Below are 12,517 nucleotides of genomic sequence, written 5' to 3'. Positions count from 1 at the left end.
TCTACATTCTTGATCTCATTGTTACATTAAGAATAAACGGTTTAAGCTTCTGATTAATTCTCCTGTGTTTACTAGCAAATATGGAAAAACAATACCAAACTCCAAACTCCTGTGCAATGACAATAAAGTTGAATCATCATTAATACGTCGGATCAATGATAACTGATCTGTATCGGTTCTTCACATGATTATGTTCTGTTGGAGTTGGACCTTGTGCCTGTGACCTGAGGCAACAGTAGGTCTAGGACGCGGTGCTCTACTGCTCGCATCAGTGAAGAAGTGAGAGGCTTGAGCTTTGCGGCAGTTTGAGCCATAAAAAGCTGTTCTATTAAATGGAAGGTGAGGTGACCCTTTGTGTTGACGTGTGAGTTGCCGGTGGCTCTATGTCAGGTGACTGGGCACTGTGACAACAGGCTGCCTGGCAACCAGTAACCAGCTCCTTTCAACACATTGTTTTACCAGATGAGACAAACACACAACCACGTGCACAGATTGGGTTAAACAACTGGCAGAGCAGTCTGACTGCTCACTATTTGTACAATGCACATAACCTTTCACACACGCCCGCGCACACACACACACACAAAGACTCAAAGACACAGACACAGGAGCTTTACTCAATCTCTTTGACACTGACCCAGTAAGCCAGAGATGAAGTCAATACCAGAGCTCTTGGCCCAGTATGTCAGAACCTTTAATCCGGATCAGAATGATCCAGATTCTTTTTTTGCTTTCCAGGATCAGATCGAGTTACTTTATTTCCCCTCTACTCCTCAAAATCTACCAAACAGTTCTAATCCTGCGAAACAAAAACAAAAAAAGGTTTTAAATACTGGGCCCTGGAGATCCAGACAGCAAGACCTGATTCCTTGATTATGCGTGTCTGGCCAAGAGAAGATGGCAAGTCACCAAGAACACGTAACTCCCCTCATAACTCAATCATGGGAGTATATGTTCTCTCCAATCTTGCATCTGCACTTTGCCCCAAACACAGGCATCAATGTTCACTAGGGGCGGGTTTCCCAGATAGGTATTAAGCCTGACCCTAAACTAACGCCTCCTCTAGGGAGATGTTCCATTGGAAGTGTGACAGTCCATGACTAGGTTTAATCTGTGTCTGTGGAAACGTCCGCTAGGTGTCCTGGGATGTGGCTCCGCTACGGGTCATGAGGAGGGTCAGTACAGTCCTCTGAACTCCTCCTCACCCTGTGTCCTCTCCCCATGTTCACTACAGTCATGTTCACAATCAGAGAGGAAAACAGAGTAATAAACTAGTCAAGGGAGAACACCCTGGTTGTTGTTGGCAGTGAGACAGACAATGGCAGCATTTAACACATCCGCGCTGTTCTGTAGTAGCCCCAGAACAAGGATGTTTCTGTTTCTGTTTTTACGCAAGTGACTTTTACTGTTGCTAGTGACCTCGAGTGATCCCACAAGTTTCAGGGATACTGATGGATTGTAGGAAACAAAACCTGTTTCTGTAGTACGACAACAAAGCAAGTCTACTACCACATAGTAACTAAACCCATTTGGACGTTTGTCTTGAGGTTGAAGGTGAGAAAGGTGTCAAGTTAAGGTTTGTTTGTCCGACAGCTGATCTGTTGTAAAGACGAGCAGCCGAGGCCATTGTGTGAGTGGCCTGAGTGATCTGACCTGAGGTAACTCTGAGGATGTGACCTCGTTGTGGATCTCATATGTCATCAGAGGACACGTGAAGATCCAGCAGGGAAGTTTCTGCCAGTGATGTCATGTAATACACTCACATTCTCAGGGCCCAGTGTTTCAAAACATTGAATCTAGATCAGACTGATCCAGATTCTTTTTTGCTGTCCAGGGTCAAATCTATCTGGCAGATTTTGAATAGTGTAGGGGATCTGATCCTGGATACCAAAATAGAATCATTCGGATCCAACTTAAATGTTTTTTAAATATTGGGCCCAGGAAACAGTTAGCAGCCATAGGTCAAGTTTGTGGTTTGATCAAGATACATACATTTTTGTGACTTCATTTCAAAGTTCATTTCATAATACCAGTGTGTTATTCATTAAATCAATGATATGCCTATGTACATATGTAGGATTATAGGGTTATGCTACCAGTAGCTGCACCCATACACACTTTTGTTTCTCGTTTCAAGGAGGTCATGGGAAAGTGATGGATGCCACTGCCCTCTAGTGGTTGAAGTATTACTCTGCATGACAGATTACCCTTCAGCTGTTACCTCTGTCCTATAAACAATTAGCCCACTTTGATGTGAAGACACTCTTATGAAACGGCCGTGAAATATTCATGGTGGGCTTCCAAGCCATGTGAAATAGAGTTAAAACTCTTTCCGAATGTGAAAGGTCTTTCAAATAGTCTGGTGCTGTGCCAGTGAGAGCTTTATAAACAAGCAGAAGGATCTTGAAATCTATTCTGAACTTAACAGGAAGCCAGTGTAGAGTTTCTAAAATAGGAGTTATATGAGCTCGTCTGCTTGTTTTGGTTAAAACTCTAGCTGCTGCATTTTGGACTAATTGCAGCTGGCCAATAGCTTTCTTCGGAAGACGAAAGCTATTGGAAGACATTTCGCACTGTTATTTTGGAGACCCCCACAAAGCTCAGCTTATAACTCGAACCCTGGTGAAACTCTTCTTTTGAAACCTTCTTATAATGTCTCATGTGATGTGGTTTCCAAATGAAAACTAAATCCATTGTTAGTAGCACAACACAATGGTGACCAGCTGAACCTCACTTGTGATTGTATAAACAGACCTATAGAAAACACGTTTTTATCAGCCTTCCACCATACTAAGTTGTCTCCACAAGTGGGACATATCGTCCTATCGGGGTAAACAGAGTCTGAGTCTGAGGGCTCAGAGCTGGGGAGGACAAGCAGGCGAAGAGGCTCGTCTGTGTGGGGGGTGTCCGTGTGAACACAGGCCTTTTGTCCAGCAAGTCAATGCTTGTAGGTGCCAATCACCACCGGACAGCGACAGGGTCCAGTTTCAGAGTGATACCTGAGCTCGGCAACAACACCCCTGACAGACACGGTTCAGAGGGAGAGGGCAGTGTAGGTGTGTGTGTGTGTGTGTGTGTGTGTGTGTGTGTGTGTGTGATGAAGAGGAATGTGAGTCAGCACATTCAGTTCATTCTCCCTCCCCTTATTATTGATGTCTGTAACATGTCCCTCTAAATGTCTCCGGGACTTTATTCAACTTCATTGTCATTGCAGAGCACAAGTACCACACGAGATGCAGTTTAGCATCTAACCAGAAGTGCAAATAGTGATATAGTGCACACACATAGTGTAGACAGAACATAGTAGTGTAGACAGTACATGGCACCTACACGTGTAGGGGTATACTACACCTGGCCACAGATAATGTGTCTAACTAAGATGTGGGCCAGCAAAGGGAGATGCTCTATCTATTGCCTATTCTACTATCTGCCTTTTTCTGTTTCACCTACTCTAATTATAACTATTGTTATTGCTATTATGGTACATTATAATATCTATTATGGTGGATGGTACATTATAATATATTTTTATTTATTTATCAATTGGCTATTTGTTGTAGTTAATCGCATTTACTACATACGTTTATTTATTCATCCTTTCATGATAACCACTTTATGCTATTTTATTTATTAGTTATTTCATTTTTACTTTATTTTCTGTGACCATGACCTACATGGGGTGTTTTATTTTGTTGTTGTTTTGTTTTATGTCACAGACACTTTGCCATATACGGCATCGGATGTACTGACTTTACCATGTATGCATGAAACTCAATAAAAAGATTTTGAAGGAAAAAAAAGAAAGACACTAAGCCATGCTATGGGGTGAGGGACGGATCCACTACATTTGAAACTTCCAGTGCTTCAGTGAACATCAGAAAGTACTTACAGTTCATACAGTACTTAGCAAAACATCACATACCACGTACCAGTGCTTATTACAGGATCACATCCAGGGCCACTGTGGTGAAGCAGCAGCACACATGCTTCGTGTCAACAACAAGGTCCGTGTCAACAACACAATATGAAATATGTAATATATCACAGTGTTCACTTTTCAAACAGGTACGAAAAAGCAATAACATCAACAACCACCTGTGAAACATTATTACAAAAGGAGCTCCACACCACTATTGCTATTACATAGTGTGTTAAAAACACTAGGCTTCTTGGGGTTGTTGTTTCTTAAAGGAAAGGAAAGTCTCATTAGAGTGTGGTGGTATCGCTAAGGAAGCTGCCGGGAATAGTGCAGATCATAGGTCAAAGGTTAGAAAGGCTGAAAGTGCAAACAGTAAGAGACGTGTTTGAGGGGATCACTGCTGCACCAAGCCCTTGAATCAGGGGAATCATGTAGTACAGTGTGGACTGTGTGTGTGTGTGTGTGTGTGTGTGTGTGTGTGTGTGTGTGTGTGTGTGTGTGAGAGACCTTCAGGGTTCAAATACACATTGTTATCCCCCGTGTAGGCTCATGCTATCTCCTACTGGTTCAGCATGTACACACATCACTGATAAGAACAGTGCAGACAGGCATAGAGGGCTCTCATATTGCCTTATTGTCGTTACACTACTGTCTTGTGCTCTTTTGGGGGGGGGGGTGTAGCACATCCACGTGTCCATAGCTCAATTTCCACTCATGGCGTCACATGTCATCGATATGGACCAGAGCTGTGCTCTCCTGATGCATTAGTCGCCATCTTCTCTCCTCTATGTTTTTTTGCCACCTGATCCCGACAAACACACTCCCTGTTTCAATTGGTGGTTCACTGAACATCAACTACAACAACCAACAGCCATTAGTAAGTAAGTAAACCCCCCCCCCCTGAAGAAAACCCTGAAGAAAAGGTATCATAGGTAGAATGAATTTTGTCTTTGGACAGGAGACTGATAGAAGTACACTTTGTTGTTGAGGTTAGGGTTAGGGTTAGAGGAAGAGAAGAGAGAGGGAGAGAGAGAGAGAAACTCTACATACTATACAGTGCCTTGCACATGTCACACACACACACACACACACACACACACACACAGTACCATACATGGAGGTGATGGTGGTGGTGATGGTGGTGAGGATGGTGGGAGATGCAGGGCTGTCATTGGTGGTGGGACATGTCACGTGACTTTAATGAGGTTTTGGTAGCTGGTCTGAGGCGTGCATGCTGGGGGGTCAGGGCGGGGTCATCACCGCCCCTCTCTGGGCATGCTCAGATGAGGATCCTCAGCTCCTCGTCGGTCAGCTGGTTGACCTCCATGATCTTCTCCAGCTGCTCGGCGTAGCACACCTGGTCCTGCAGGAAGTGGGGGATGCGGACGTTCTCCATCAGGGCCAGGCTTTTCAGACGGTCCACGTCCTCGTACGACACCTGAGCGGAGCGGAGCAGAGCAGACAGAAGCAATGGAGATAAGAGCTCATATTAGCATCAGCATTACCATCAACAGCAGCAACCAGGGTGTGATGATGTCATAAAGGAAGCCTGTGGTCGTAAACACGTTCTGAGACATGTGATTCCGTTCATGATGCCTGGGGGGGTATCCCCTCTTAATACTCTTTCTTCCCTTCTGTTCTTCTGAGGGAGGTGGCCCGTTAGGTGGAGGTGGCCTCCTGGTAACATAAGTTTATTGAGCCTTATTACGTCTGTGCAATGTGCATACCTGAGTTATTTCATGTGCAAATGTCACTGTTTGGTGAAAGGAAGAGTGAGGGAGCAATGTACGTGAACTGTTTATGTGCACTGTGTACGTGCACTGTGGCACCCTAATATCCAAACAGCCCGGAAAAGCCAATTGTATGATGACCATGTGCCTCCTGTGTTATTGTGAAGACAAAAAACAAGGAAATGATGTCATACCAGCCGTAGTTGGATTCAACTAGTTGGATTCAACCCACAATCACCCACCTTCCCAAGGGCCATCAGCAGCTGGAAGTCAATCTTCTCTCTGTGCCTTAGGATCTTCAGGATGCCATCCAGATACACCTGGTCCTTACTGAAACAGCCTGGAACGCACCAACAGGTCCATTATCCATTCACTCCAGTAATGTGCTCTAATATGTGTGTTTGAGTGCGTGTGTGTCCTGGCAGGGTGTTATATAGAGTTCAGCTTTTAGGAGATATTTAGTTTTCCCTGTTTCTTGAGAACAAATACCCTGTAGTTGGAAAAGGCTCCACTGAGATTCAAACTCTGGACCTCCTGCTTACTAGACAGGCGCATTAACCAACTAAGCCACAGCGCCCAGATGTCTAACTTAACTATCTATCACTGAACCCAGTGTGAATGGTATCCATTCTACCCACCAGTGGAGGCTGGTGGAGGTAGAAATCGTAGGACGGGCTCATTCTAAACGCACAGGCTCATCTAACGCATGGAACAGAATGAGTTTGATACCATTCCTCATTCCGTTCGTTCCATACATTACAATGTGGCCCGTCCCTACCGGTTTCTACCTCCGCCAGTCTCCAATGCTATGATACGTAGTCTCTGACATTGCAATGTTAGGTGAACGCTAACGCTAACATTAGGTGCCTGCTGACGCTACCTGGCTGCGCGGTGTCCGTCTGGCCCCTCTTGGCGCGGACGCAGTAGTCCCAGCGGGTGCTGGGGTCCTGGACGAAGCGGCCGAGGCTGTGGAAGAGCTGGGCGAAGGACAGCTGGCTGGCCTGGTAGACGGTGTAGTAGAGCAGGGCGGCGCGCCACAGCGTGGGGTCCTTCCTGAACAGGACACTGTGGATGCTGGCCAGGCCCTCCTCGGTGGGGTTCAGGGGCTTCAGGTTGTGCCTCTTCCTGCCGAGGCCGCTGCTCCAGGGCTGCAGGCCGTTGTTGATGCCCCGTAAGTAGTGTGTGCCTGGGAAGCAGAACAGCCAGACACAGCTGGTTAACACAGCGTGGAGATGGATGGCACTTAAGAGCTACTGGGCACATAATTCTACACATCAGAGGAGGCTGGTGGAGGTATGGAAGACATGGGGGGACGGGCTCATTGTAATGCATGGGATGAAATGAAGAATGGTATCAACGTGTTCTGCCTCCACCAGCCTCCACTGATAAGACATACACACATGCCTATTATTATATCAACTTCTTTGATGAGAAATAGCTTATTTGCCACCAAGGCAGGAAATTATAGTTATTTGTATTTTAGTTTGACTGATACAGAGTATTCTACACGACATCAGCAGCTATTGAAATTGCTATCAAAAGGTGATGATAAAAATTTACATTGAAACACATTGTATGAGGTTGACTGAGGGAGGTAACTTGAAACTCAATGACAACCTGGCTGCTGACCTCATTCTAGATAGAACTAACAACAGTGCTGAGTACAGCAGACCGATGAATTAGGCCAAGGAGAGGTAGAGCCCCTTGGAGTTACTGTGCACTGCGACTTAATTATTGAGTGGTCCAGGAGTAACGCTTGTCTTAATCTGAATGTGCTGCGCTGGCTGTGGTGCCTCTTCATCTGTAAAGACTGCTAGTTTTGCACTAGCCTAGCCCTCTTGACCAATTACCCCTGATCTAAGAGAAACTCTCTGTGGGAATGTACATTACAGTCTTAGTTCTACCTAGAACCAAAAAAGGTTCTAAATGGAACCCAAAAAAGGGTTTTCTGCAGTACAGAACAAAATGGTTCTTCAAAGGGTTCTCCCACAGGCACAGTTGAAGGACATGAAGGACATTACACACTCTGTGGTGGGAATATTGGCTGTTGAAGAGAGGCATAGCTGAAGACATGGTGCTGCTTGTATGAATGCACTATGAACCGAGTCTTCAAGGATAGTGAGAGTGAGTTTTTCCTGCATCGACGAATTTTTGGCGCCCCCTGGTGGTTTTAGCCAGTGCCAAAGGAAAACCACCAGCGCCAAAATGATAAGAATTGAGAATAAAAATAGCAATTCAAATCCTCTCCGAATGTGTTTAATAGCCTGTTTCCATTTCAGCCCATTCAGCCGAAGAAACGACGTCTGCTTTTAAGAGACTTTCCCCCATTTTTGTTCTTACTTGAAGCATCAAAATAGGCTCCGCTGAGATTCGAACTCAGGATCTCCTGTTTACTAGACAGGCGCTTTAACCAACTAAGCCACGGCGCCAGATGACTCTCGTCATCGTTTGAACCGTATAAACTCTTGTAACCATCTCTCACTGAGGGAACACTTTTTTGTATTCGGTTGCTTTCATTTTTATTATATGAATAGCTTTCAGGAGATATTCGTTTTTGTTGTTACTTGAGAACAATCAGCCTGCAGTAGATCCAGTACTGTCACGTTGACTTTGCATTGGTAGAACCGACGACCGCTTTTAGGATATTCCCCCCCCCCCATTTTCGTTCGTTACTTGAAAGCAACCAGCACTTGGAAAGGGCTCCGCTGGACCTCCTGTTTACTACACAGGCGCTTTAACCAACTACGGCGCTAGAGCACGTTAGTCTGTTCAAAAGAACAGGTATATCCAATCATGTCGCCCCAAATGCCATAGTGGCACATACAGTTAGCCAATGGCAGCGTCCCCATTTGGTTTAGTGCGCCATGTCAGTTCCTCTCGGTTCCACATTATGGAAAGCCATCAATGCAATTGGTTATCGTATCGACGTCATTACACCAGTGCGTCATCACACACCAGCAAGTCGGCTGAAATGTGGAACTGTCACCTCTAGCTCACTGCATCAGTTTTGGTAAAAGTCCAGCAATGTGAGCCTGTCATCACTTGTGGTAAGTACAGCTACCTTAATATAATGATTTGATCAATATTGTTCATCTAAATTAATACGGTGTTGTCTTATGAGTTTATAGCAAGACACTTGCAGCTCTTGTTGACGAGAGACAGACACGGTGATGCCGTTAGACTCAGGCAGGGGTCTTCAACCTTTTTCAACCCAAGGACCCCTTGGATGAGAGACAAACAGAACAGGGACCCCCACATGTATATATAAGCCTATAATAACTTTTATATTTACTTCATTCACCTTTTATTTCACCATATTAACCTATTTATATACTGGGTTATTAGCCTATATGTGTTTATGATTGATAAAACATTCATGCATAATTATGATTGGTTATTATTATTATTGTTGTTGTTTTTGTTGTTGTTGTTGTTCTTGATGAGGCTTATATTTTCTATTATTATTATTTTTCAACAATGAAACTTTTAGCTTCAGGAAGCAAGGTATGCCTACCTCCTGGGTGGAGGTTGTCAGGCAGAGCATCATGTCATCCTCAGGCTGCAGTCTGGAACTGTATTTGCTCTTCAGGTAGGTGAGGGAGGAGAATCCTCTTTCACAAAGATAAGTTGTTGCAAAAGGCAAGAGGCTCACCATGGCCTTTGCTGTCAGTTGGGGGAAGTATTTCTGGCAATGGATCCTGTGGAGGCTGTGGAGGCTGTGACTCGTACACATTCTTGTGTGTACTGTCTGTGGTTAGGTCGATCAGCTGATCTTCCTCAGCGGCTGTCAGGTTTGAGCCGTCGGATGCATTGTCTTTGAATGATAACCGTATCCATGTCTTGTGCTTTCTCCAAGACTCAGTCTCAGAAAAGTACTTCTCAAATTGACTTTCGAGTGCCTCCAAGTGATCAACAATTGCGCATTTCACAGCCAGCTCCGCGCGGTTTTGGCCAACCAGAATCTCGAGGATAGCTGTGCGTAATTCAAAGACGCGCGCCAATACTGATCCACGGGAAAGCCATCTGACCTCGGAATGGTAAAGGAGCGCGTTGTGTTCCTCTCCTATAGCGGCGCATAGAGAAGCAAAGAGGCGGGTTTGTTATTATCAAACTAGTAACTAAATTAGTAACGTTATGCTAGTTATTAATTAACGTTAATTTCGCAATGAAGACCGAACTGCAGCGTTTTAGCCAACACCTAGCTTGCTAGACAGGTGTGTTTTTTCCCCAGCTGACGTTATGTTAGACTCTAGAATCATGGGCATCATTTATTTTGTAAATTGTTTTTGTCAAAAGTAGCTTATTATTGCCTATTAATGCTTGTACCTTACTCAATATCATTTTTGTAATATTTTTTAATTCTCACTGATTATTTTGGTGAAAGTTGTCAATTATTATGACAGAAATTGGCGGACCCCCTGCAGTACCTCTGCGGACCCCCTAGGGGTCGCGGACCCCCGGTTGAAGACCACTGCGTTAGAGGGAACGTAATGTTGATGTTTAAACATCAATAAAACAGCAGCAAGTGTCTATAACCTTCTGTTATGTCCCAAAAACCACTTTTGGCTCAATTTACACAAAACAACACTTTTGGAGACGTTTTTTGTTTTTCTTGTTTCTGGTGGGATCTTAACCGTGACCTTCGGATCCGTTCTTCCCCCCCATGCAAAAATGGCAAAGGGCGACATTTTGTATTGTTCTTTAACTGTTTAGAATACATTGAGAGTATTAAACATGTAGAGAACGGAAATGCCTCAATTTCTCTCTACCTTTTCTTTTCCCTCTTTTTCTTCTTTCCCCTTCTTCCCCACCCTTGAGGGACGACTTTATTTTAAAATTGCTTTCATTTTTATTATATGAATAGCTGTCAGGAGATTTTTGCCTTTCATCATTTTGGGTTAGGGATTGCTTTTCATAAGCTTGCAGTAAATTCAGTATTGTCACGTTAACTTTGCATCTTTTAGGAGACTTTTCTCAATTTTTGTTGTTGCTAACAAATACCCTGCAATTGGAAAAGGCTCCGCTGAGATTCGAACTCAGGATCTCCTGTTTACTAAACAGGCGCTTTAACCAACTAAGCCACGGAGCCCAGGATAACAGACCAGGATGACAGACGAAGCCATTTCTGAATTCAACTAATTTCTCTAGGTAACTACAAACTGATTAATTCCATCAATGTAATGTCGCTAAAGAAAAATTCAGGCTTATTTTAATAAATCTTGTAAGACATATCACAAAATCCAGGCTTATTTTGGTATGTCTCGTGAGACTTCAGCGACATTGATGGAATACCCCCCTGGATTTAAAAATTGTGGGACAGAGAAAGAACCAACTTTACTGAGAATATCCAGTATTGTCACATTCACACGGCATTAGCAGAAACAACGTCGGCTTTTAGGAGACGTTTCCTCATTTTTGTACTTACTTGAAAGCAACTAAGCTTTCAACTAAACTAAGCCACGGCGCCTGCTCACCCTCCACGTTGTTAAACCCGATGACCACCCCTCGCTGACGGATGACGTCTTTCTTATAAAGTTGCCATCATTTTTATTACGAAACAGAGATGCAATTTTTACAGAGATGCCATTTCTGAATTCAACAACCGTATCTAACCATAAACTTAGACAGAGAATCATTAGTCCAAGGGGGTATTCCATCAACGTTGCTAATGGAAAATCCAGGCTAATTTTGATAAATCTCGCGAGACACATCACAAAATCCAAGCTTATTTTGCCTATTATTTTTAAATCTTGTGAGATTTATCAAAAAATAAGCCTGGATTTTCCTTTAGTGACGTTGATGGAATACCCATGTGCAGTAGATCCAGTACTGTCACGTTCCCTTTGCATTGGTAGAATCGACGACTGCTTTTAGGAGACTTTTCCCCATTTGTGTTCTTACTTGAAAGCTTATACCCTGGATTGGAAAAGGCTCTGATGAGATTCAAACTTAGGATCTCCTGTTTACTAGACAGGTGCTTTAAGAAACAGCGCCTATGGAACAGTTATTTTCCGTGATGGCATTTCCAGGGCTTAAAGTGGGAAAAATACCCTCGTGTTTTTAGTCTTTTTCCAAGCACCAGGGGAGCCCCCCCTCCTAAATTTCGTTGTATGGTACCTGTACTGTATTAATGACAATAAAGACCATTCATTCATTCATTCATAATACTGTTTTATACTCAATACAAAATGAAATAATATATTCTTTAAAAGGCCAAACTGATTGCATCACTTATTAAGCCACTATCACTATAACAATACAGAATAAAATATATACATGTCTTTAAAAGAACAAACGGATTACTTATTAAGCCACTATCACTTATATTCTCCTTCTTGGCACCACGCCCCATAAGGCTTCCCGTCACTACTCAGGGTTTTTCCTGGCTCAAAATGAGGCGGAGGTGGTACCAGTGGTGTTTGACATCGGGGGGACCCATGAAGCAGGGCTGTCTGGGGGTCCTTAAACGAGCATCAAACACTTAATTTCTTGCATTCTGGTGAATTGATATGCACCAATTTGTGCCCTTTCTCCATCAATTTATGGTGGAAATTTCATTATACTGTGTATATGTAAAGGAAAAAACAATATTCAGGCACCAGATGACCATTCAAAATATAATGTAATATAATGCAATATAAGGCTTTCAGGCATTCTGTACTTTCAAATACCGGTATGTATTCTCCTTGAGCAGTCAACATCAACTATCAGCTGTTTCGCTAGCAAACACGAAAGCTAACTTATTTGCGAAACAGCGCCCCCGCCACCACTTCGGCGCAATGCCGCAATTGCAGTTAGAAATGACTGATTTATTTATTTTTGCTCAAAATTCCCCCGCGCCGGAAATCCGGCACAGTGCCGGAGAACT

The 12,517-nt window shown here is 43.7% G+C and overlaps 1 protein-coding gene across 1 annotated transcript in view; it reads right to left on the bottom strand.

Annotated features, from left to right (window-relative positions):
* Positions 1–5,198: 5,198 nt before the first annotated feature.
* Positions 5,199–12,517, bottom strand: part of matcap2 (microtubule associated tyrosine carboxypeptidase 2) — a gene marked incomplete at both ends in the record, with an annotated part of 15,011 nt that continues 7,692 nt past the window's right edge. The window contains 3 exons of the mRNA XM_080532992.1: positions 5,199–5,357; positions 5,892–5,989; positions 6,530–6,835. Of these exons, the coding sequence (XP_080389118.1) occupies positions 5,199–5,357; positions 5,892–5,989; positions 6,530–6,835 (563 nt within the window). The remainder of the gene's footprint in view (positions 5,358–5,891; positions 5,990–6,529; positions 6,836–12,517) is intronic.

The sequence above is a fragment of the Nansenia antarctica genome (genome assembly GCF_963989245.1).
Source record: "Nansenia antarctica genome assembly, chromosome: 5".
Taxonomy (NCBI): domain Eukaryota; kingdom Metazoa; phylum Chordata; class Actinopteri; order Argentiniformes; family Microstomatidae; genus Nansenia; species Nansenia antarctica.
This window is presented reverse-complemented; position numbering and strand designations above follow the sequence as displayed.